Genomic DNA, 27,222 nt, shown 5'->3' with positions numbered 1-27,222 from the left:
CATTTGCGTTCTATTGAGACCTATTATGACCTAACAGACGGAATTTTAAGCCACTGTGAAAGTGTTAGGTGGGAGAAGGGGAAGACCCTAAATCCCCATGTAGGATGCTCAACAAGACATGAATAGTGATGCTGAATAACTCCCTATGGTGAGTTAATCCCAGGAGCAAAGAGAACAACCGTTACTGGTAAGGGGACTGGCTTCAGGAGCAGAGCACCTTTGCTGCGGGTGCACACCTTAAAGCAACACAAAAAGTTAACTGACCAAAATGAAGCCCTTGTTTTAAATTATCTTTTAATTCAAATATATTTAACTCCTCATCCTTTTGTTTCCCACTAACATTCAACATCTTCTTCCATTTAGAAATTCTTTAGTCCATATTATGCAATTCACTTTCACCTACTACCAGATTTGCTCCTTATATAACTACATACTAGTACCTAATAAGGTGCCACTGTTCTCTTAAAACCTGTATTTTTTCATCATTCAATGCACTCCTATAAATACTGCAAAGTGAGATAAATGAAAAATCATCAACCATTGGTGGGGGGAGTCTTTACTGAAAAATTATTTCATATATCATTAATTTTAGAATTCAGACATTATAATACTCATTCCAAGGATCAGCAACTTTTTATTTGTATTAGCAGCGGTGATAGCAATCAACACAAATGACAATATATTCTAGCTCTACAGATACAAACTATAAGCAAAAGCAGTCTAAGAGAACACACTACATCAATTAGAACCTAAATATATAAAGTTTACTTGCTCTCCAATTCAGTTTCAAACCAAGCAGGAATATTATCCTCTATATACCACCTCACCTCACTTAAATTATGGTATTCTCAAATTCAAACAATGATCCACAAGATCATTCGTGATACCTAAAATCTCATTCTTACAGAACGAGTTCAAATCTAGAATATATTTGAATATATAACAACATAGAGTGGATTTCTACATCAGATAGTCTCCTTGAAAATCTTATCTGATTAGAGAAGGCAGGGAGGTAAAACATATTTCATTGGTTAAAAACAAAACTCAGCTCAACAAAATGCTGAAAAATAAGACAAAAATAATCAGAAAATACAAGTTTTTGCTACATTTAGTAAAAAGAAATATGTTAATTTAAGTACCAGTACTTAAGTGTGTAGTCCTCTAAAGGCTTATTTTCAAAATGTAAAAATATTAAAAATTAAAATTCATCAGAAATATACAGCTTTGCTCTAAAACACAAATCACCCTAACATCACAGGTAAATTCCTCTCCTGCTGTCTAATGGCAAGTAAAACACCTATCATTACTGCACTGATCATGAGGCAGATATGTTTAGGTGTTGAAGCTAAAGACATAGTATGGGATAGAGCTAACTTCTGCAATTAACAGTACAAATTCTGTTTAAGAAGGAAACACTGTCAGATACATCTAACTTCAGTTAGGAGCTTCAAGTATTCCTCTCTGCTAACATATCCTCTTCAAATATGCAATCTCTGCAGACCCGCCCTATTACCTTTGGTCTCAACATTACTTACATTAAGCATCACCACTCCACTTCTGGGAGCTGTTTCCTATCGGTTCATGTTAATTTCACTGCAGATTTAAGTTCCTCGACTATCAAAACTGTCTTTCCAACGTGATTCTTTGGTAACAAGTATTACTGCAGACCACATTTAATTATCATGTATGATTTCAAAACTTATTCGTGCTATACTTTGAGAAGGGAAGAAGAGAGAGGGGACCAAAAACAGAGTAGAAAGGGAGGATTAATGTGCACATGACAATTTAAGCATCAGGACAAGGATCCATTCAATTCCCAAGTTTCTCCTGTTGAGAGGTGGTTGATTTGATACGAAATTAGAAATCAATGCAATTCAGTATTTTTTCCTTTATGTACTCAACAGCTTATCAAAGCAGTACATCTCTTTAGTTCAAATTCTGTAATATACAACTATTTCATAAAAATTCTCTAAGAACTGGTGAAGAACAAATATAATTACCTGTGTATTCATCAAAGCCTTTAGACACTGTATGACTTTATGCTGATTCTTCTTTACAATTTTTTCTTGTCTGCATTGGCATAAAACAAATCAGTATTGGAATTATAATTGGACACACAAATGTAGCTTAATTGAAAATAAAATCAATAGACTTACATTTTGCCACTAATCAGTCTTTCCAAAATGTCCAGTAATAATCCAAGCCCCTCGAGTCCAAAGCTCTCCACCCAACTGATAAACAGGAAAAAAAAAAAAAGGCAATTATACATGGTCAGTATTCTAGTTTGGAATATCACAATAATGCTATATAATCACAAATATTTTACCCTTGTTTTTCTTTTTGTTTTTATTTATTTAACAGAGAGAGCACACAAGTAGGCAGAGTGGCAGACAGAGGGAGAGGGAGAAGCAGACTCCCCGCGGAGCAGGGAGCCCGATGCAGGGCTCGATCCCAGTACCCCGGGATCATGACCTGAGTCAAAGGCAGACGCTTAACCGACTGCGCCACCCAGGCGCCCCTACCCTTGTTATGTTCTAATCATAAATACAAGAATAACACCAGGTGCAAAATCAATCGATTCATCTTGTGAAAGGAGGAGTAGTGATGAGAGCTGACTGTGCCCATTGCTTCCGTTCTGTGTCCAGCGACATCGTGTGAGTAAAGTCTGCCGTGTTGTAAATACTACACCACAGAAATCACCAAATGCTGCCAATGAGAGCATTTCCCCCCACCCAGAAAGCTGGCTGTTAAACATTTACCAGCACACCACTGGATAAGCCTCACTTGAGAATTTTCCTAAGAGCAGAAATCAGGCAAGATTTAAAGAGGGAAAACTCAGGGACACCTGGGTGGCTCAGTCAGTGAAGCGTCTGCCTTCAGCTCAAGTCTTGATCCCGGAGTCCTGGGATCAAGGCCCACATTGGGCTCCTTGCTCAGTAGGGAGTCAGCTTCTCCCTCTGCCGATCTCTCCCCCTGCTTTTGCACACACGCGCTCTGACAAATAAAAAAAATCTTAAATTTTTTTAAATTAAAAAGAAAAGAGGGAAGACTCAGATCTACAAAAAGGTTGCTGAAAAAAATTCATCAAGTTATCTCAAGAGAGATCTTAGGAAAATTTCTCAAACCACTGTCATGCATTCTACAAATGTTAACTTCCCAAGTTTCAAAGTTCAATTGTTTTTTAAAAAAGAGCTTCATCTTTATTTTTAAATGAATATATTCATCTTGACCAAGCCACCTCTTTCCATAAACCCATTGGTATAATAACAGTACTGTAATATAACTAGAACATCACTGCCAATATTCAATAGCGCACCCTGATTATAGACAACTACCTTAATGGATATTAATACATTTTTTCAGTAGTGATTTAGAAAGCCCTGAACAATAAAGAATATATTCTGTCTCCAAAAAAGAGGGAGGAAGGAAAAGATAGGATATACAACTGTTTCTTTGTGTATGTATCTATATGTATGATTTTGTGTGTAACCTTTGAAAAATGGAACTTTAAGGGCAAAATTTCATCCAATAATTAAAAGCAGTTCTTAAATATGAAGAACATGTTTTAAGTCACATACCAGGATATAATACCATTTTCTTAAGACACGATAGAACATTTCCCATGACAATAAAAACCAAACAATATTTTTAAATGCAAAAAAATATTCTTTAAAAAAATTGATCTTCATTTGTACGCTTGTGGATACAGCTTACTTACCTATATCAACGTTCAGAATCTGAGCCCCCTAACCCCCCCCCCAAAAAAATGCAATTTGCCGTTTAGATTGGCAGACTCTTGTCAACTATTTTACTCATCTCTTCCCTGTCCTGTGAAAGCCAGGGAGTAACTAATTCAAGAAGTCAAGCAATAAACACACTGATTCTCTCCTATAAAGGAGAAATCTAAAGATCACTATTATAGTGAAGGTGAGAAAAACAACTTAAATAGAAGTCAGTGTTTTGAAACCAGGATGCTACTTCAAAAGTGATGAGTTTACTTTCCACTATCAGCAACACACAGGTTACCTGAAGGCATTTCAAATCTCACTTTCATGTTTCATGGAAACACCTACAGCATCCACTCAACTGTTTACCTTGTTGACATCCTATTCCATATTTATTCTTATTTCAAATGAAGCAGGGAAGCTTGAAATCAAACACATAAAGAGTAATTTGAGAGTGGTGCCTGGGTGGCTCAGTCAGTTAAGCATCCAAATCTTGATTTCAGCGCAGATCAGCATCTCAGGGTTGTGAGATCAAGCCCTGTGTCAGGCTCTGTGTGGAGTCTGCTTGAGATACTCTCTCCCTCTCCCTCTGCCCCTTCCCCTTCTCTCTCTCCTCCTAAATGGATAAGATCTTAAAAAAAAAAAAAAAAAAGATAATTTTAGAGTGTTACTTGGGCTGACACTGAGATATGTGGACAGAATCTGTTCATCAGGCCCCCCTGTGTTAGTACACCACAGGTGGACTCCAATATTTTGTTTGAAGTAAATTTTTAACAATCTCTATATACCAAGTATATCCAGAAAGGTATTCTAAAGCTAATATGATTTAGGATTATTCATACTGCTATCTCCTTCAATCACTGTGGAAAATATTCCTAAAACTGCCTTATACCAAAATAATTTTAAATTATGTTACTATAACAATATTTGTTTCACTTAATATGCTTATGTTGGAGCTGACTATAAAATTTGGGAAGCCTATCAAACCAAATAAATCAAGTCAAGTCCTGTGGTCTGAGTAATTAATAGAACATATCTGTTTTTTTAACACCCCGAATATTACAATTATAACGAGAATAGTGGGACCCACACTCAAACTATTTCTGGACCTACCAAATAACTCATCTGTACTATAGACTGAGTCATTAAAATAAAACTTACATCCACTCATGCATATTACATATAAACTAATTCTCTATAAAACAAACTTAACAAATGGAATGTAAAGAGGCATACCAAATTATACTACAATCTTTTAACTCATGGTAGGAATTGATTTCTCAATAAAATCAGAGAGAATGGTAACAACCTAATGAAAGTCAGACCATACATTTCATAAAACATCAAAATCAAGCAAGGTAAGACAGGGCACAGCGGAGGAAGCAAAGATGCTTGAGAACACTATAATATTTAAACAGAAAAAGCTGGTAAAAGTACTTATGAAAAGTATTATTAAAACACAAATTAGATATGCATAAAAAGTCTCCCTGTTCTCTTAGAAATTTGCAAGGCCAGCACAGAGTTGTACTAACAAGTTGTCACTCACAAACCCATTCTCTCAAAACCTTGGCCCCCACCCTACTTTTGGCAATATTGTTTTTAAAACGAGTGACCAATATTACTTATGTTTTCTGGAAAAGATGTTCAAGATAAAAAGTGATATTGAGTAGGTAGGTCTGTGGTACTGACAGAGGTTCATTGAAATCCATAGCTTCTTACAAAAGTAAAAAATTTCTCATCATCAACCTAAGCAGCAACCTGGAGAAAAAATTATCAACTGATCTATAAATGATCAATCTTCAGAAAACAAAATCTGTTCTATTTATTCTGTGCCTGTCAGCACAGTACCATCAGGCATTATGTGGTTTAACTACAAACTGCATTCATGGATGAATGAGCACTGTGCAAATGTTTCTTCATGAATAGAAATGACATAGAGATTAGTATGTCATTTGTATCGGGGGAATAAATCGCTTTAAAACAGCAAAAAGTAATGTGCTAAGTACTAATTTAACACAAAATCTACCTCTTAAAATTCTATAACAGGAAATATCAAACTCTTCTCTTTTAATTGCTTAAAAAAAAAAAAGAAAGAAACTAAGTATACTGCCATTTAGCACTTCCTAGCAGGGGGGCTCAATGCAGGAGCAAAGAAGAGGTGAAGAGGTAACAGAAGGGGAGAAAAAAAAGAGGAGGAGAGCAGGCCTCTAGGATTAAATGTTCAAACCATCTTTAAATAAATGTTCAAAGCATCTTAGGCTTTGAAATTCAGTTATTCCTTCCTCAGGATGAAATCAAAGGTATGCAAAGTCGTTTCCTAGGTATTGTTGGCTTTATGAAGCAAATACAGTCACCTCATTGAGCAGAAAGAGGCAATAATCAGGTCTCAGATTTGCTTCCTGGCCAAAGGAACACTATCTCTGTAGGTTTCTCACAGACTACAGTTAGTTACCCTCTCTCCTCCCAAATATGCTCCAAGGAAGAGAAAGACAAATGCATCAGAGACTGTCAGAGCTGGAACAAACCTACCACATCCTAAGGGCAACCTGACCAGTTACATATACCTACAGGACAGGGACCATTTCTAATTTGTCTTTAAATTCCCTAGCACCTGGAACAGACTAAGCACTCAACAATGGTTTGAAAATTGAATCTCCTTCCATTTCTACACATAAGGAAAAGAACACACACAGAGAGGTTAAGGTCACTTAGAAATAGCATCCAGGTCTGCTGGTGCCAGGCTCACAGCCTCACTTTATAGATGTAGAGAAAGGTACAAAGCAGTGACACACCCTCTGCATTATCACTGAGCCTGTCTCAACCTTCATGCCAAAAACATCAGTTCTGATTTCAGAACAGGTACTTATCCAGACTGAACCAAGGATGAGGAATCTAGAGTCCCTGTCCTTATCGCACTTTAGGACTTGATTGACTGCAGCTCAAAGGGTGCTGTTTCATTACTACTATAACAAGTGTTCATTAATGAAGTCACTCAGCCTTTAGGAAGGGCTCACTGTGTGCTCAAGACTGCACTAGGTATGACAAATACAAAACTGAATAAAACATGTTCTCTGTCCTTGAAAGGATCACAGACTAGTGGCTGAAACAAATGTTGAGCTAAATTATCTCCCTAATGTAATAAGTGTTATAATCGTGGCGCTGAGGAAACAGAAGGATCTACCTCTCCCAGGAACAAAGCCGCCGAGGTCTGACCTGAGTCTTGAAGGAAAAGTCAGAGAAAGAGCAGTTTCTGAGACGGAGGGAATACATGCAAACATATTAAATATGAAAGACGTGCCTGTGCTGACTACCAGAGGTGGCTGTATCAGATAAAACCAAAAAGGAAAGAGCTTCTGAAAAAAATTCTATACGATGTCACGGGCAATGGGAAACCATTAGGCCTATGTGGTAGGCAAAGTAATCCTACCCCTGCCCCCAGAAAGATGGCTATGGCCTAACACAGAAGCTATGGTTATCTGATATAGCAAAAGAGGAAATAAAAAAGGAAACTGAGGTTACTAATCAGAGTATTTTCAAATAGAGATTATCCTAAATTACCCAGGTGAATCCAATCTAATTACCTAATTCATTGAAGTTGAAAGCATTTCCCAAAGAGACAAAATGGAGGAAAGAAGAGAGCTCTAAAAGCATGAAAAGGACTCAACCTGCCTTTACAGGTTTAAAGACTGAGGAAGGTGAATAGGAGCCAAGGAACATGGGCGGGGGGGGAGGGGGGGGTCAATTAATAGGGTCTACAAATAGGGTCAATTAATATTCCTTCCTTTCTGATTTATAGGTTTTTGTTCATTTTGTTTGCACCTCATTGCTTTGGCTAGAACTTCCAGCACTGTGTTGAACAAGAGTGGCAAGAACAAACATCCTCACCTTGTTCCCAGCCTGAGGGAGGAAATGTTGAGCCTTTCACATTTAATGTTAGCTTTAGAATTTTTGTAGATTCATGTTATCAAGTGGAGAAAGTATTCTTCTGTGTTAGTTTCCTAGAGTAACTATAACAAAGCACCACAAAGTAGAGAACTTAGAAGTTCATTCTCGTAGTTCTGGAGGCTAGAAGCCAAAGTCAGCAGAGCCAGGCCCCCTCTGAGACTATGGGTAGAATCCTTCCTTGCATCTTCCTAGGTTCTGGGGATAATGGCTAATCCAGGATTTTCATACCTCTCACCACATGGCACTTTGTCTCTCTCTTCGTAGAACATAAATCGGATTAAGAGCCTACTCTATTCCTTTATGACCTCATCTTATTACAACTCTAATGACCCAGTTTTCAAATAAGGTCACATTCTAAGGCAACAGGGCTTAAAAACCTTTTTCTGGGGGACACAACTCAATCCATAACGTTTCTATTTTTCCCCCCCGAGTTTTTATCAGGAGTAAGTGCTCAGTTTTATCAAAGGTTTGTCTACATCTATTGATATTTTTCTTTAGCCTTGTTGATAAAGTGCATTATGATGAAGATTTTCATGCCTACATTCATGATAGACTTTAGTCTGTAAATTTGGGGTTTGGGGTTTTGTTATTGTCTTTATTTGGTTTTGTTAGCAGTACCAACTTCATTAAAACAGAGTTATTCCCTGCTCTTGTATCTTCTGGGTGAGATTGTGTAGAACTGATATTAATTTTTCCTCAAATCTTTAGAATTCTCCAGGGAAGTCCTCTGTACTTACTTCCTTAATAGAGGACAATTCAAATTTTCTTTTTCATATTGGGTGTATTGTCGTAATTTGCTTTTTGAAGAACTGGTCTTTCCAATAAGTTGTCCCATTTGTGTTACTTTGTAGTAAGCCTTACTACCCTGGTGACACAGGGTCTGCAGTGATACTCCATTTTATTGCCGATCCTGGCAATCGATTTTTTCACCAATAAAGGTTTAACAGTTTTATTCATCTTCCCAAAGAACTACAACCTTGTTTCATTGATTTCCTCTATTGTTAGTTTCAATTCAATTGATTTCTCCTCTTTATTTCCTGTTTTCGATTTTTTTTTTTTTTTGATTAAGGGTTAACTAAAATTGACTTGAGCCCTTTTTCTCCTTTTCTACCTAATGTAGGTATTCAGCCCCACAGATTTCCCTCCCAGTACTACTTTAGACGTGTACAAGTTCTGAAAGGTTGCATTTTCATTAACTTCAGTATTTTTTATTTCCCTTGAGTCTTTTTCTTTGACCCAAGGATTATATACAAGTGTGTTATATACTTTCCAAATGTTTGGATATCTTCCTGTTATCCTTCTGTTATTGATTTCTAGTTTGAGTCTTTTGGTGGAAGAACAAATTTGGTAGGATTTCAATTATTTTAAATTTGATGAGGTTTGCTTTGTGGCCCAGGATATGGTCTATGTTGGTATATGTTTTAAGAAAAGAATGTGTACTCTGCTGTTAGATGGAATGTTCTTTTGCTTGATAGTGTCCTTATATCTTCAGTGATTTTCCATCTAGGTGTTCTACTGACTGTGAACTGAGTTGTGAAGTCTCCAAATCTGTGGATTTATCTATTCTAGTATTTTTCCTTCATCTGTGCACATCTGAGGTTTGAGGTGTACACTTAGGATGGGTCTTTGGTGGAATGACTCAAAAATACATCTTTTACTCTGAGGTCTACACTATAGGATATTAAAATAGCCACAAGCACCTTTTGATTGTTTGAATAGGTCTTATCTCTTCACTTTGTCTATATCAATATATTTAAAGTGAATTTCTGATAGAAAGCATATAATCAGGTGGTGTTTTTTCATCTACTCTGCCAATCTCCTTTAATTGGCATAACCATTTACACTTAATTATTGACATGTTAAAATTTCACTCTAATATTTTTTGGATACTGTTCATTCTGTTTGTTCATTTTCTTTCCCCTGTCTTCTTGTGGTTTACTAAAACATGTTTTAGAATGCCATCTTTTTGATTTATCATGTTTTTTATTTATAGCTCATATAGCTTTTCTAGAGGTCGCTCTAGTTACATATTATATCAAAGCTTACTGGCATCATTTTATAAGCTTGAGTGAATTGTACAAACTTTCCCTCCTGTTGTGAATCAAACGGTGTCCCTCAAAATTCACATGTTGAAACCCAAACCCACAATGTGACTATATTTGGAGATAAGGCTTTTTTAAATTTTATTATGTTAATCACCATACATTACATTAGTTTTTGATGTAGTATTCCATGATTCATTGTTTGCGTATAAGATAAGGCCTTTACAGAGATAGTTAAGATTAAATGAGATCATAAGGATAGGGCCCTAATCCAGTAGGACTCCTGTCCTTTTAAAAGGAAGAGACACCAGGATTGCACACCCACAGAGCAAAGGCCATGTGAGGACACTACAAGACAGCAACCATCTGCAAACCAGAGAGAGAGACCACATAAGAAACCAGCCTGCTGGCACCTTACCATGACTTTAAGCCTTCCAGCCTCCAGAACTGAGAAATTACATTTCCATTTAAGCCACCCAATCTGTAGCCTTTTTGTTAGGGCAGCCCAAGCTAACACACTTCCCTTTATGCACCTTTACCCTCCCAACTTAGAGTATAGTTGTTTTAAGTATTTCTTCTACATAGATTTAGAACCGCATCAGACAGAATTTTTGCTTCTACCAAACATAATTTAGAAAATTCAAGACAGGTGTTTATAGTGAAACCTGGAGACAGACTATTATGTTCTGATACTCCAGATTTCATTTCAACTTATTTTTTAGCTTGCATCCTATGATACTGCTCCAGGGGATAAAGACAGGCATCACCTCAAAGCTGCCAGGTGAAAAGAGAGATCCATGTTCTCCAACTGGTCTCTGCTGACATCTTAGGAAGAGGTTTCTTTTTTTTTTTTTAAGACTTTGAGAGCGCCCACGCACGGGGAGCGGCAGAGGGAGAGGGAGCTCGGTCCCAGGACCCTGGGATCATGATCTGAGCCTAAGGCAAAAAGAAACCTGCCTCATTATGCTCAAATAACCTCCACTAGAACCAATGGGAGGTGAGGTTTGTTTCCAATATTTTTTGCCAGTTGTACTAATTACCCTTTTTTTAAAAATTGCATAAACAGACAAGTCACTGTTAAAAAAAAAAAAGCTATTTCTAGAAAACTAAACCGAAGGCTTTGAAAAAGTTTTTTCAGTGACATTTTGAAAAGTGCCATAGAAGTAGATGTGGACACTAGTGTATATTATTGAGAGACATCAGAATGACTTTTTAAGAAGAATTCTATACTCTCTACTTTTTAAGAACCTCTACATTTCTGTTCCATCTTAAAATACCAATATGAGGAAGATAATGCATCACGGATGTGGTTTAATCAACCTGTGTCTACTCTAAGTAGGCACAGGCTGGCCTCCACATCAAAAGTCTAGAAAAAAAAAATGGACTTTTAATCTTTTGAATCCAAGGGATATTTAGGCTATATGTGAATCATTTATCATTCCCTGCTTTTGCCAATTTTTCTAAAAACCAATAGCATTAGCAAGGACTTCCTCAGTAGACACACACTTCCACCCAAGAACTTTCTAAGTAGGTGAAATCATACGTTTTTTTCATTTTGCTTTTTTGTATTATTTTCCTATAATGAACTCTTTTCGTAATAAGAAAAAAAATTTTAATTACCCAAAAGAATCATCTTACATAAACGCCTAGGGAAACACAAAGTTATTTTGCTAAAAATCAATATAAGAAACATCCTGAAAGGGGAAAAAAAATATCACTGGTCACATGTGACAAAGTAACAAATTTTATACCTTAACCTTAGAAGGTCAGCTTTAATACTGTGTAATATCCAAATCCAATTTACATTCCTCTGTCACAGTAATATATCACCAAAGCTGAATATAATTATAGCTTATTTTAGCTTTCATTTTCACCTACTCTTAGCAAGGTGACTAAATACTTAAAATGAACGGGGTGGGGGGGGGGGGGACAAAGCAATTAACATGCCCCGTAGGGCAAAACAAACATACACCCACATCCCAACTGATGGCCCATCCATGAAAATTACACTAAATTATACAGCCAGACAGGGAATTCAGAAATTCAGGAACTAAATAATGTTCTCATTTAAAAATCTACCAAACTTCAAAATGTAATCATTAATATGTGTATTTTCTAGGAATTGACTTTTAAAGGAATCATGTATTTAAAACCAATCACTTATTCTCACTTCTAATATTAAATGAAACAGTAGAATAACAAACTAAGAAGTTTATTCTCCTGGTTACTTTTTAACTCTAATATATTGAAAGGTATAAAATGTCTGGAGAAAAGTGTTCAAAATAAAAAGAAAAGAAAACCAGATGAACTGCTGTGATGAAAAACAAATCACCAATATAAGAAACATGAGCTGTTGATCTTTAGATGAAAAAAGAGAACTATAGAGGTAAAATAACATATCCTAGCATGTGCTCTGATCAAAACTTTATTCCACTATTAAAAGAAACATTGTAAAAAAAAGAAATCTCACTGGGAATGTATTAAATATGAGTAAGGAAGTTTCTTAATATCAAATCAAAACATCATTACTTCAGGAAAGCATTAATGAATTATTCATCTTAAATTGACTAATTTGACAACTAATGTATGAGGGAAAAGAAATCATTACATTGCAGGTCTTCCATCATCTGTTTTCACCCTAAGTACTTGCTGCCCAACACTTGTCCCATAAACTTCATTAAGTCTATCATCTGCTCCTGATTCTATCAAGTTCATTGCTATGTTCACTCAGCTGCAAATGAAACTATTTCATCTTTCAAGAGCCAATTCAAGTGTCCTTTGAACTCCCATTAAAGTTTCTCCATTCGCTTACTGGGTTTTACCCACCTGGCCCCAGATATCCCTCTAGTTACTGCCCATTTGTCTTTCTTTTAGAGGAAAATGTCTCAATTTCATCACAAGAATGGTCAGTAGTCCTTCACCGTCATTTATCCCATCTCACTTAATCTGGCTTCTGCCACCCAGACTCCACAAAATTGCTTTTCTCAATGGTCAACAACAACCTTCCTCTTGCCAATTCTGACAGTAGTATCTTGCGCCTGGTCTGAGCATTCTGTGTGGTTTGTCACTTTCCCTATTGAAACACACTCCCTCTCTCAGGCTCAGGAAATCAGTCTTTTTGGGTTCTCCTCCTCCCACATGACCACTCCTCCATCTGTTTTCCTGGTTGCTCTTGCCTTTCTGGACCATGGATAATTGCTGGAGATTCCCAGGTCTTGTGCTGGGCCTTCTTCTCTATCTTCACATACACACACATACACACACACACGCCCCTCCCTGTCCTACCTGAATTCTCAACTATTTTCAGGGCTTAATGTGCAATCCACATATAAACAGTAAGTATCTCTACATTCTCCACTGAGCTCCAGACTGCATTATCTTGCTGCTTGACATCTCAAACTGTGAAACTCAAACATATCAAACTTAACATGGTTAAAACAGACATTTTGATTTTCTCCAAAATTCATGAAACCAGTAACAAAACCATCTTCCCCTATCCAAGTTAATGGCACTACCATCCACCTATTTGCTCAGGTCACACAACCTAGGTGTCATTCTTGATTTTGTCCTTTTCATCCACACCCCACATCCAGTCTATCAACAGGCCCTACAGTTTCTCTCCAATCTGTTCGTATCTCCTTTCTGATCTCCCTGTCCACTCTTTCCTCCCTTCAATCCATTCTCCCCATAGCAGTTCCTTTTAACAGCTAAATTTAGAAATAGATCATTTCCTGTGTAAAACTCATTAACAGCCTCACATTTATCTAGACTAAAAATCTTACCTCTCTTCCACATCACCCTAAGGCCTCTCATGACCTGGGCACTGCTCAAATCTCTGACGGCCCCATGGCCTCTGGGACTCCACCTCCCTCTCTCCACCCCCTTGCCTCACTGTTTCCGCACCTTAGGGTCTCTGCTGCCTAGGAGGTGCTCCAGGCCCTGCACCAAAGCCTGAGCCTCTCTTAACTAATTCCTCGTGTTCTTAAGCTCTTAAACTTGACCACCTCAAAGACATTCTCTGACCAGCTTGCACCTAAAAGCCCTCTATCCATCACTCTCAGTCCCTTTTTTTAACTGAAGTTTTATCTTCTATTTATTACATATTTTCTAGATCTCTCCCCCATATGCCTCATTACTGTGATACCTAGCAGAGTACCTGAGAATTCTTGTTGCATGAGTAGATTGACAGATACATCCTGTTACTGTTGCATTTTATCCAGACCACACACTTAAAGATTTAATTAGGTAAGAGCTGGTGGTATCACTTACTCTACTATGTGTTAGACATTTCTCTCCAAATGGAAACTCAGTAATTTGAAGACAGGGAGACGCCCTTGTACCTTTACTAGTTTTCCAATAGAGACGTATGTAAAGACACTCAAAATACTTGACTCCCCTATCCTGAAAAATGAGCAGTATACGGTCTCATGCATCTTTATTTCATGCTTTAATTTCCCTGTTCTTTTTGCTATTCAACTCCATTTTACACCCTGATCTCCTGAGTCCCATATTACAGTTCCATAACAACACAATATTCTGTGCACCTCCTCAGAAATCCCTAGCATGGTAGGGAGAGCAGCCATACCTACAGAGACTCAAGAATGCAAAGGCTCAAAATAAGGGCACCAAGAATATCACATAACTTTATCATCTGTAAAACTATTATCCAAAAGGGAAGCCTCTAGTGACATGTGGATTTAAGTTTAAATTCCATTCCTTAGTCACATTAAGCACCATTCAAGTGCTGAATGGTCACGTTTTGAGTACTCAAGAGCACAGACCAAGAACATTTCCTGTACAAAGTTCTACTAGAATTCTGCTCCAATGAGCCTACTGTCTCTTTAGCTCCACAGAGGCACTCCAAGTGACCTCAGTGGATCCAACCCTCATGTGTTTATCTTTTATGAATTTCAACATATGAAAGATGTTTAATATATGAAAACTATACCTATTTCCTTCTCATATATACTGATTACCCCATAACAAAAGACCTAGAAATCCATGGCCAATAATGGGTGATAAAGTTGAGTTTTATTTCACAAGGTTTTCTGAATCATAAAAATTAAAACTTCCTTCTATTGCCAATATTATTTCACCTACCTTTGTATTAAGGCCTTCTATATACAGTTGATCCTTGAACAACGTGGGTGTGTTAGGGGTGCTAATTCCCACGGCACAGTGGAAAATCCACGTATAAACTTTTGACTCCCCAAAAACTTAGCTAATAGCCTAATGTTGACCAGAAGTCTTACCGATAATATAGCCAGTCGATTAACACATACGTTGTATATGTGTTTTATACTATACTCTTACAATAAAGAAAGCTATAGAAAATGTTGAGAAATTCTAATAGAAAACAGCTGTGGATAAGCGGACACACACAATTCAAACCTGTGTTGCTCAAAGGCCAACTGTAGTTATGTACTTTTTTTATGTATAGAGACAACAGGACAAAATTTGTATTTTTAATTCTTTACTTAACTCACCACGCAATGTTTTTGGTTTTGGTTTTAAAAAAAGAAGGCTCCACACCCAGCTTGGGGCCCAACACAGGGCTTGAACTCACGACCCTGAGATCAAGACCAGGACTGAGATCAAGAGTCAGACGCTTAACCGAATGAGCCACTCAGGCGCCCCACCAAGCAATACTTTCAAAACATCATAACAAGGCCAAAAAATTAGTATTAAGAAGAAACTACATAGACTCTTTGTATGTAGGATACTAAATAACTAGGGAGTGTTATGGTCTACAGTTCAGTAATTTTTCCACTGAATATATACGTATCTTTGAGAAAGAAACAGAAGTATTCAGTAAATAACATCATACTGAAAACGGTTATAGATTTGAACATAGAAGGCTTACGTTCTCTAAGGACACAGACAATTATCATTGAAAAGCGAAGTTTCTTGTATTTCACCTCTACAGTCGGGAGCAACTGTACAAGTTTAAGAGCAGTACTTCCTCCAAATTGTTATAACGCTACCTTTTGTCGTCTGTTAAACAGTAATCTAGTCTTTTTGAATAGTTTTCAGTCACATATTCTTTTATGCTGAAATATCAAACTACTGTATTTTAAAAAGGTTTGAGACCCTATGTTAATTGTGACTGACTTTACATATGAATAGAATATTTTTTGAAAAAATTAATCTTGGCTATTCAAATGGCAATTTATATTTTATTTTACATAGACTAGGAGATATATATATTATAAAGTAGATTGAAAGGATTTTACAATTCTAGGACCTCTCAGGTCAAGTATAAATTGAGCTACACAGCTCTTATTCACCGTGTACAGAAAATATGTATTTCTCAGTTAAAAGCAATTACTATATTTTCAATGTACTGTACTTTTATTGTTAACCTTGCATTCAAAGTCAAAGCTTTTCAGACACAGAGTTAACTTCGAAACCAAATAATTATAACACATTTTAATACATCTACAACCCAAAACCAAGCCGTAGTATGAATGACAATACACAAAAGAGAAAGTCTCCTACCAGGGGGGACCATTCAGTCTTCTGGAAGGTCTCTCAAAGAAATTACACCAGCTTTGGAAGGACTGTGAAAGCAATGGAATGTACTGGCATGCCCTTTAAAATATCAGGTTAGTACTCATTTATGAATGTTAATATTTTCTTTCAGGGCATTTTTCATTAATATTTCATTCTTTTAAAAACACTTTGGAAAAGACTGCAAAATGACCTAAAATTAAGGTGCATTTTCAACAAATATTTCTTTAATAAGTAGTATTAAGGGTCATAAAAGTTATGAATCCTGAATGTTAATTTAGACAAATACAAAGCATATCCTAAGATACGTGGTATTGTCTAAAGAAATAAAGAATATTAACATCCTACCTATACTTTGACTTTTTATTGGAAATATAGAAAAACTACTTTGAAGAAGTCAAAGTGTATCTCCCTGAGAAAAGTTCTGTAAAATATGTATCCAACTAATACTTTTAACCTACCACAGACAATGTTTCTATGATTTCTATGGTGCACCATATTGTCGATTCCCTCATCCCAGCTACAGCCAACCACAATGAAGTCTGCCATGGACTGTAGCTTTTGTACTGTCGGACACATCTCTCCTCCTCTCCATTTCTATTCCTCAATAGCTGTTATGAAACCCATTTCCTTTGCCTTATCCTTCCAAGGCAGCACTCCCTGCTGAAGGCAGCCTCCCAGGGATCACTCATTTCTTCTCTCAGGACTCTTGATATAAATGCTCATTCATCCTTCGAGGTTTTAAAAATCCTTTAATCTTTCAGACTTCAGTTCTTTTATTTATTCCCATAGTCCTGAACCTAACTTTGAGGATATAATCATCATGCAGTATTTATGCCAAAGAAGCAAGCAGCTACACAGAGGAACCAAGGTGTTTAAGCAGCAATGTCTAATAGATTTTTTTTTTTACAGTGACATAAATGGTTTATATGTGCTGTTCAATTTGCTAGCCACTAGCCACATGTGCCTCTTGAGCACTTGAAATGTTTTGGATGTTCCCCCCGACCCCCCACTTATTTAAATACCACAACTAACTAGCAGCTACCTTATTAAAACAGCACAGGAAGGAAGACATAGAACCACCTGAATAACTTGCCTCTCTGGTATCATTAATTAAAGAACAAAAAGGGAGGGGAGGGAGGGAGGAATTTAAGAATGTAGATCACGAAGGAAAATCTTTACTCCTCTTGTCCACTTCAGGAATTATCACTATTAATAACACCATACATCCGTACATATTGTTAATTCTCAAACTTTTTTCTAAGACTTTTTTAAAAGAAAATTTTATAGCTGTCTTACTTTAAAACTCTAAAGCATGTCAGTGGAATAAAAATAAACTAGAGCATATTATTAGAACATTTACTATTCTCCTCCTTTCATTTCTACAAAGGGAGAAGCCTTCTACTATGTTCCCCAGAAGAGAACATTAGGGATTACTCACTCCATCTCATTATGTGAAGATTTCCCCACACCTCCACTACCCAGAAGGACTGAAGTATCCAACTGGTGAAAGTGGGGAAGGGATCCTGACCCTGACCTACAGTCGTCTGTTCTTCCTACTCATGACAACGTGACAAGTTTGATTCAGTGGCAATAACTACACTTCACCTTTGGAAGTCCCAGTTGTGCTCTGCAACTTAGCCTTTCTAGCAGTTCAGAGGTTAGTCCTAACCTCACCTCGGTATCTACTTTAACATATTCAGAACTCAAGGTTAACAAAAGGGGTCTATCAGGATCTCCACAGAACCAGTAGTTTGCACGTATAGTGTAAAACAGGACAGCTGTTAGAGAAAATGAAACAAATGATAAAAGGTTTTTGTTTTTGTTTTTTTAATGGCATCAAGGACTAAGTCATAAATAGAAAATGAAGCTCTTTGGGAGGCAAAACAAAAGTGAGATACTGAAAAAGTACCAAAGTCAATGTAGGGGCTGAGCACGAGACCATTTATTTAGCAGGACTCAACTGACAATCTTCAAATCGAGATAGTTTCAGGAAATTCAGAGCAGGATCGTCTTTTGTATTCTTAGAAAGTTTATGACCAGACCCTCCCTACTCCTGTAGTCTGGTCCTAGTAGCAAGATAAAGAACCTACATATCCAATGAAACTAAAAGCTGGAAGGAATGAGGATTCACCCTTTACTGATCTATACTGGGTCCCACTAAATAACGTACAGATGCTTGACCCCTGTCCTCGCTTCCTGTCTTCCCCTTCTGCTGCTCTGTTCTAGTTTCAAAGGGGCTGACTCTGGAGGCTTCAGCTCCCAGGGTTTGTAATCAGCTGTTCCCTGCTAGGTTTGAGCAGTGGGAAGAAGGAAGAAACAAGGGTAATGCTCTCCCCCACCACCCCCCACCTCTGCCTCAGAGGTTTCTCTGGCCACAGCTGCATCTTCCCCATGGATCCAGTTTCTGCCATTCAACACCAGACTGTTAGATTCTCGAAGAGAGTTCTCTTTCTCTCCCTCCAGCACAGGGGTGGAGCAGCTTCATGCTGCCACTAATCAAGTGTCTCACTGTTTCCTATTTGGTTTCTCAGTCTTCCCATCAGTTATTTAACCAATTGTTGGTTTTAACTTAAAAAAAAAAAAAAAGAAAAGAAAAGAAAAGAAAAAGCCTTACAGTGCACTCTCTAGCATCTGTCTTCCTGTTAGGACTCTGACAACATATACGTTGCACAAAGATACATACATGCATATGTACAGTCTCATTCTGTTCCATTCCATCTCCTTCCTAGGAAAGCATCTTTGGTAAGACAGACAAAAGCAACAGAGACTCCTCTAGAATCATAATGCAGTATAATTAAGCTTTAAGAAGAGGTCGTTCTTGGTAAGAGAAAGGTTTGACTTGTCCATGTTGTGGTTTAAGTGCTCTGAAGAACCTGTAACCCCCCCACCCCCACCCCCACCCCACATAACGTCATTTAGATCCACTAGAGTAGGGGCTCTGCAGACAGGGGAGAAGAATGAAGGATGAAGGCCTGAGGGACCAGCAGTGACAATCAAGGAGGGACACTAAGTCTTCTTCACTCAGGGAACACCCTACCCCTCATCATATGCATTGTCCCTTCCCCCAACCCTGGGACGGGCAGAGGATGCAGGAAACCCAGACTTTCTACCCATTCACTCCCTCCATGAATTTCTAGGACAGCTTTGAGGACTACTACTATATTCTACAAACCTCTAATGTCAATCCCTGATTTTCAAAAAGATTAAAAACACCGCTTCACCCAGATAAAATGAGCCATCTCAAATACTTATTTACCACATTAATGAGGGAACCAGCAAGATGACGACCCTGGTTCAAAAAGAATTAAAAAAGTCAAAGAATTTAAAGTGACTTAAAAGATAGACAAATGCTAATTTAAATACAAGACTGATATCCTGCAGAGCAATAAAACAGCAACTTCTAAGGTTCATCTTTAAAAAAAAAAAAATAAAAGTGTTCGGGTGCCTGGGTGGCTCAGTTGGTTAAGCGACTGCCTTCAGCTCAGGTCATGATCCTGGAGTCCCGGGATCGAGTCCCACATCGGGCTCCCTGCTCAGCACGGAGTCTGCTTCTCCCTCTGACCCTCTTCCCTCTCGTGCTCTCTCTCATTCTCTCTCTCAAATAAATAAAATCTTTAAAAAAATAAAAAAATAAAAAAATAAAAGTGTGCAACAGTAAGGTAAAGTAAAATAAGAATATTAACATACTAACATATGCACTTAAAAAATCTGGGGCAAAAACACTCAAGAAACTATTACAAGAAGTTCACCACTGACCAGCAGGTCTGACAATCAAATTGACAGAAAGGAGGAAGGCTTTTACTTTTCCGTTTATATCCTTCTGAGAAATTTGGATTTGGGGCAAATTTAATACTTTTTTTCTTAAACTAGAGATCTAACAAATATAGTGATCCAAAGGGTCACCTATACCCCAATGTTTATAGCAGCAATGTCCACAATAGCCAAACTATGGAAAGAGCCCCGATGTCCATTGACAGATGAGTGGATAAAGGAGATGTGGTATATATATATACACACACACACACACACACACACACTGGAATACTACCTCAGCCATCAAAAAATGAAACTTTGCCATTTGCAATGACATGGAACTAGAAGGTATTAGGCTAAGCGAAATAAGTCAATCAGAGGAAGACAATTATCATATGATCTCACTGATATGTGTAATTTAAGAAACCAAACAGAGGATCATAGGGGAGAGAGAAAAATGAAATAAGATGAAACCAGAGAGGGAGGCAAACCATAAGAGACTTTTAACTAAGGAAACAAATGGAGGGTTGCTGGAGGGGAGGGGTGTAGGGGGATGGGGTAACTGGGTGATGGGCATTAAGGAGGGCATGTGATGTAATGAGCACTGGGTGCTATATGCAACTGATGAATCACTGAACTCTACCTCTGAAACTAATGATACGCTATATGTTAATTGAATTTAAATAAAAAATATATAATTTAAAAAAAAAGTAGAGGCAAATCAAGTCACTTTCTGACAAGAGTTTTACCCTCAAAAGAATTTTGTCAAGGGAACCTAATGATATACTTGAAGCAAGAGTAAAATCATCAGAGACAAATGAAAAAGACCTAAGAAGGAATGATTATATGCGTGTGCAAACATGTATATATATACACTTATTTGTAGTTTAACTCAATAGTAACAGCTAATCTGTGATACTGAAAAAATTAAAATATCACACAAAACTAACATGCAAATTAACTGAGGGTGACTGTTATTCTTAGGTTCAAAATAAGGGATATTGCTTATTTTTGTCCCTTTTATGTACATACGTGCATATTAAATTTCCTTTTTGAGTGTGTACAAGTTAACTTTCTTCTCTAAGATCAGAAAGGGAGTAGGTCTTCCAGATTAGCAAGGAAAAAAGTGACATGAAAGATTTAAAAACCTAGGCAAGAGAATTTAAGGAAGAGGAGAAAGAATACAGAAAAGGAACAAAGAGCAGAAGAGAGTATGGAAAGGGAGATGAACACGGTCAAAGAAGCATAAACTATTTTACAGAGGCTATGAAGACAAAGATTATCAGAATTGTTTTAAAAAGCATTTGCATGCTACTTACAATAGCTTTGCAGAAAACATAAGGAAATAAAAAGGCACAAAACAGTATGAATTGTGAGGATATGTGAGTAGTTGCACACATCAACGTATATAAATCTATGAAACAGAGAGGAAAAAGCCCCAGAAGAATGCATGAAAGATGCCGCCATTGCCACCAAGTTCAAAACGACATAAAACCAAATAATACATGAATTAAGAAGACCTATATGGTGAAACTACAATGAAAAGAAAAAAAAGTCCGAAATTCAAAACAGTGCTAATCACAGCAGTGGGTGAAGAGGACATAAAACTTAGCAAGGATGCATGGGAGCTTTAAAGTTACAAGCAGTATTTCTAGCTTAGCCTCATTAGTAGGCAAGTGGGTACTTGTTTTACTCCTATGACAAAGCCTTTTTTATATATTTAACATTTTATAAAAATAAGATTTTGAACAAGTATTGATAACTTCAAAATATTGGTCTTGACTTTTTTCTCCAGATCACATTGATACCAATGAATACGTTGATCTCGTTGCTTGCCACAGCCTTTTCTATTTGTCTCTTTACACGTGTGGTCCATGGCACAAAGTATGTCAATTCCAAAATTAGACTCTTCCACCAGCTTTGTGTTTAAGCCCAGAAATGGAGAAAAATTAGATTCCAAACACGACACTGATCAAATGGAATAACGACCCGCAAAGGCTGTTCACTTGCCTTGCAGTAAACGTACATTTTGCACATTTTTCTAAAGTGATTTTTTGAAGTTATTAACTTTCAGACCTAGTTCCAAAACCTTAGAAATTTAACAAAAAGATGTTAGCAAGAAAATAGGTCTTGTAAACTGCAAAATGTACATGTTAACTGTAAGTAAAGGAAAATAATGCCTAAGATCACAACACACGGGACCGGATAGACTGGATTTTCTGAGACAGAAATCGTGCCTTTGACAGCTGCATCAAATTGAGAAAATGAAGATATATTCTGTAACTAATATGCTATATGCATAGATGAGTATGGACTAAAATGCTAGATATATCTATCATAATAATGTTAGTGTCTACTCTTTTACGTTTCCACCTCAAAGTGTTCAATAGCTCAAACATAATTGTTGCCCATGTCAAGATCCATTAAAAGTTATAAGTGGCAATTTGAAGAAGTTGGTCTTTTCTTGTGTTCCAAAAGTAAAGCAACTGTGTCTTTTAGCTTAAAACGGTCACCAAGAATATTGAATAATCAATAAAACTTCAAAACAGAAGAATTCTGTGTTCTTCAAATCAACTCATCATAAAAGGTGGCAAATAACATGGTATTTAAAGCACAGGTTTTCATATAATTCACTGCTGTCTGGATGGTAAAATGTTGACGTGGCTCATAATTGGTAGGCAGAGTTTCAGAAGTGGATAAATGGCTCTAAAAGTATTGCATATCTGGGAGGGCGTGGGGTGGAGGGAGGTTTCCTTCTTGTTCCTTGATTTTTTTTTTTAAATAAAACCCAGTCCCAAACCAGCGTGGGAGAATCATCATTAATCAGTTCACATGTTTCACTCTCACCTCTATTCACAGACATTGAAGAATATTTTAACGCTGATTTACTACAGGTCTAACAAGGATCTCAAAAGCTGACAAAGTCTAATTCTTTTTCTCTTGAAACTGAGTCACACACTACACATTAAAAAATACATGTATATGAAAAACTGACTTTAACAATAGCAGACACAAAACTAATAGCCAAGTCCAAAGATTTGAACATAGGCAGAATTTCAACTTTTACACATCCAGGAAAGTCATTCCCCAAATCGAAGCACTGCACACAGAGAGATTCTTGAGTCTCCTCTCGTCTCTCTACACCATGTGCCACAATTTCAGAAAAACCTCTCCAATGGTAAGATTTCTATCATTTTCGATTAAAAAGACTTTTATAGGAAACATCCACAGCTTGTAGATACCTGCTAATATATTCTAGAATTGGCCTTTCTTGGAAAAATAATTCCAATTTCTAAAATAAGTTTCAAGTGAAAGAGACAAAGGATTATTTCCCAGTAGTTTAAAGCAAAATCACATAAAATTGTATCCACTGGAATATACATGAATTCGTACATAAAACCCTTTCACAGTTTTTCTTTTGCTACCATTTTCATCTAATCAAATTATGAAGATAAAGGGAAGGGTCTACTTCTAATTAAAAAGCCATGAATAAATCCATTGCTCAGTGGCTGCCAGATAAACTAAGACATGAGTGCATCTTCCCAGTCAACTCCGAACACCCTCTTCCTACTTTTAAACTCCTTAAGGGCATGGGTCCGCTTTGCTATTTACCTAAGCCCCGCATCTAAGACAGTGCCTGGTAAATATCAGGTGCTCAGCAATTATTTTTTAAATATATTAAAGAGGTACAGATTATACTGGAAACCAGAGCTCTTCACGTATGATGATACCTTTCAAATTCCCAGTTCAACTTAGTCTCTAACAACAGCCAAGGTAAAACTGAAGGAAACTAAAATTAAACTTCATGTTTCAATCAACAGATCTTCACTGAGGACTTATGTGCTGTGCACTGTGCCTGGTTAAGAGAAGTACATAAGACATATGAAGTCCCTGGCCTCCTGCCCATCACACTTCCATCTAAAGAACAGTCTGGAAGTGGGGTAAAATGGAAAAACAAAGATAAAGTTGAAATATACCGAAATATACTTTGTTCACTTTTCATACTCCTCAGTTAAACCTCACTCGCTTTCATGTCTCAGCAGGTAGGGTCTTTTTGTTTTAAACAGTTGTTACTGCCAAGGATTTTTTCATACTGTAGCCAAACTTCAGAAATGTCCAGAAAAGTACTAATCAGAGAGGATATCAAAGAGATTCTATTATATATTATTAACTTCCATAGTCATTTTAGCCCTAATATGTATTTATATACAAATAAACATACATCTAATATAGATATATTCTCACACAAAAACAAGCATTCATTTATTATACAAAAGAAGCCAAAACTGATCTACCTTAGAGCCTTGCTGCTCTGAAATCCTGATTTTATCACTGCTCTTTTTTTTTTTTTTAACAATTTCTGCTTGAAGTTTTTCAAGAATATCCTGAGTTTAAAAGTCTAAAACCTGATTTACAGAGACATCTGTATTAGTGTTGCCAGATCCAGGACACCTAGTTAAATTTGGATTTCAGATGAACAACAAAAATTTTTAGTGTTAGTATGTCTGAAATCCAGATTTTATTGGGCATCTATTTTTACTTGCTAAATCTGGCAGTATTAATCTATGTGCTCCTATTTATTTCCAATAAAGAAAAAGTTAACTAATGGTATTTCTATGTCAAACAAAATTTCAGCCAATATGTATACAATACCAAAATTCAGAGTGAAACTCATTTTTATTATGTTATGTTAATCACCATACATCATTAGTTTTTGATGTAGTGTTCCATGATTCATTGTTTGCGTATAACCCCCAGTGCTCCATGCAGTATGTGCCCTCTTTAATACCCATCACCAGGCTAACCCATCCCCCCACCCCCCTCCCCTCTAGAACCCTCAGTTTATTTCTCAGAGTCCATAGTCTCTCATGGTTCGTCTCCCCCTCCGATTTCCCCCCCTTCATTCTACCCTTCCTATCTTTTTTTTTAACTCAGTTTCTAATCATGATTGTTCTCTTTTAAAAAAAACATCATAAATTTAAAAGAAAAATTTTTTAAGATGGGGGGTAGAGCATGCACGTGAGTGGGCGGAGCAACAGAAAGAGAAGGAGAGAGAAAATCTCAAGCTAACTCCCGGCTGAGCACAGCCCAACGTGGGGCTCTGTCTCACAACCCATGAGCTCTTGACCTAAGCCGAAATCACAAGTCAGACGCTTAACCAACTGAGCCACCCAGGAACCCCAGTTTTTTTAAATTTTAAGAAAAAAATAAAAATTTTTGTTTTTAAGTCCATAGGGTATGTATCATTTGGTAATAAATACAAAAAGTACTGACACTGTATTTCATCATGCATATAAATATTACATGTTCACTTTTTATCTTGAGACAATCATTGATGTATATACCACCTATTTGCAGGTACATGAAGAAAGTATTAAATAAAAGTAACAGATTAATGACATCTGTTTAATTTACTAACATGCCCCAATGTTGTTTGGACAGATGAATTACCTCACAGGATTACTAGTCAAAGACACGCGGAGGGACTCCAGACATGTGACAAGTCTCTCATCTGCACACCCCATTTTCAGTTCATGGATGAATTCCTGAGGTGAGATCTGTCGCCTACTCTTAAGACTTCCCTGTAAATTAAAGAAAATAAATTGATCTTCATTAAAGTAATATCAATTACATTAATCCCCCCTTTCATATTAGCAGCTACACATGACTACACTGAGTATTATTTTGAGGGAATGATTTCCTTCTGCCCACAAATACAAAGCATAATCCAGGATATTCACAAAAAATAAAAACATCAAAAAGGTTTGCAAATTAAAAGGACTTTTCAAATCCCAAATATCATGGAAAACAATCAAGTATTTACTACAGAAATATCTGAAAATATAGTCCTCTATTTTAGGCCCATGCAAAATAAAAAGCAAACCTCAATACAGGAACAACCCTCTCAAAATTAGTATTCCAAGCACCACAAAAAAGGGCCCTAAGTCATTAATTGACTCAACTACCATCAAGTGCCCAGTTCTAAGCACAGGATACACAGAGATTATCAAAACCTAGGTCTGGCAAGAGAAATGCAAGCAAGGAAATAACACTTCTCAGCGCAGTCTAATTCCTATAACGGGGTACCAAGGCACTCAGAGGAGGAAGCCCTAGCTTGGTGAAGCAGATGAGGGAAGCCTGAGGAACAGGGAGAAGGGAAGTCAGTTCAGGACACTAAGAATTGGGAACTCCTTCCAGACTACCACATGGCATACATGTACAACCACAAAGAAAACCAGAAGCACTTAAAACAGAATGAGGATAGCAGCCAGATCCTGAAGGGACAGAGCACCACTCTCCAATTAGATTTTCCAGGGCAGTTTTGGAAGGCTCACTGTGGCAGATTGTAAGAGTTGGAGTTCGCTCATTATGCAACATTTAGTACCTACTAAGTGCCAGACACTGTTCTAAGTGTTACACATAGAACAGTACACAAGGGACAAAAATCCCTAGATGCATGGAGCTTTCTTCTCCATGGAGAAAAAGCTAGGCAGACAATAAATGAAATAAGCAGGTAAAACAGTTGCTTTGTGGCTAGTAAAAAGTGCTCCAGAGAAACAAAAGCAGAGAAGAGGATTAAGGAGCCCAGGAGGTGGTTGGCAATTTCAAACAGGGTGCTCACAGAAAAGACTCACAGAAGAATCTGAAGGCCTCAGACTTGAGTATTAGAATAAAGGTCTGAAGGAGATAGAAGTAAGCATACTGGTAACTGAAAAGTTGTGATGGAAGGGACTGTACCCTCACAGGCCACCAAAGGAACTTTGACTTTTACTCTCATACCAGAAACATCAGAAGACCTATTAAGAAGACACATAGTCCAGATAGAAAATGATGAGCATGATGAACAATAAAGTCCAGAACCGTATCTATGTCAGTTACAGATTATACATCCAAGGGGAAGGAATTAATACATGTTCAAAAGCAGGTTAGTAGGGATGGCAGGAAATGAGATGCATTTTTTTTCATTTCTTTCTTATTATTAATTTGACATAATATTGTCCAAGGAAACATTCCCAATAATGCAAAATAAATTAGCACTGGAAAGACTGATGGTTTTCATCAACTGCAAAGTGGTAATTTACTAAAGAATACTCTGAGATTTTGCTCATAAAATTAAGAAAAAGTGGAAAGGGAAAATGAAATGGTGAAAAGAACAGTGAAAATAAGCACTTTTTAAAAAAAATCAGTGACTATCATTAAAGAGAATACATTTAACTTGTACTGACAGCATTTCTCAGTAAATT

At 37.0% G+C, this 27,222-nt stretch overlaps 1 protein-coding gene and 1 long non-coding RNA gene across 4 annotated transcripts in view; one reads left to right on the top strand and one right to left on the bottom strand.

Moving 5' to 3' along the window:
• The window catches only part of DIAPH3 (diaphanous related formin 3), a 484,666-nt gene that overhangs the window by 350,417 nt on the left and 107,027 nt on the right, over positions 1-27,222 (bottom strand). For all 3 annotated transcript variants that reach the window (XM_027591357.2, XM_027591359.2, XM_027591358.2), the window contains 3 exons: positions 25,430-25,560; positions 2,157-2,231; positions 2,001-2,070 (listed from right to left, as the gene is read on the bottom strand). In XM_027591357.2, coding sequence (XP_027447158.1) covers positions 2,001-2,070; positions 2,157-2,231; positions 25,430-25,560 — 276 coding nt within the window. The remainder of the gene's footprint in view (positions 1-2,000; positions 2,071-2,156; positions 2,232-25,429; positions 25,561-27,222) is intronic.
• Positions 64-25,554, top strand: LOC113920932. The gene is made up of 4 exons (XR_003519440.1): positions 64-187; positions 17,613-17,882; positions 18,955-19,046; positions 25,421-25,554. It is a non-coding gene; the product is annotated as an uncharacterized LOC113920932 (long non-coding RNA).

The sequence above is a fragment of the Zalophus californianus genome, chromosome 3 (assembly GCF_009762305.2).
Source record: "Zalophus californianus isolate mZalCal1 chromosome 3, mZalCal1.pri.v2, whole genome shotgun sequence".
In the NCBI taxonomy this organism is placed as follows: Eukaryota; Metazoa; Chordata; class Mammalia; order Carnivora; family Otariidae; genus Zalophus; species Zalophus californianus.
This window is presented reverse-complemented; position numbering and strand designations above follow the sequence as displayed.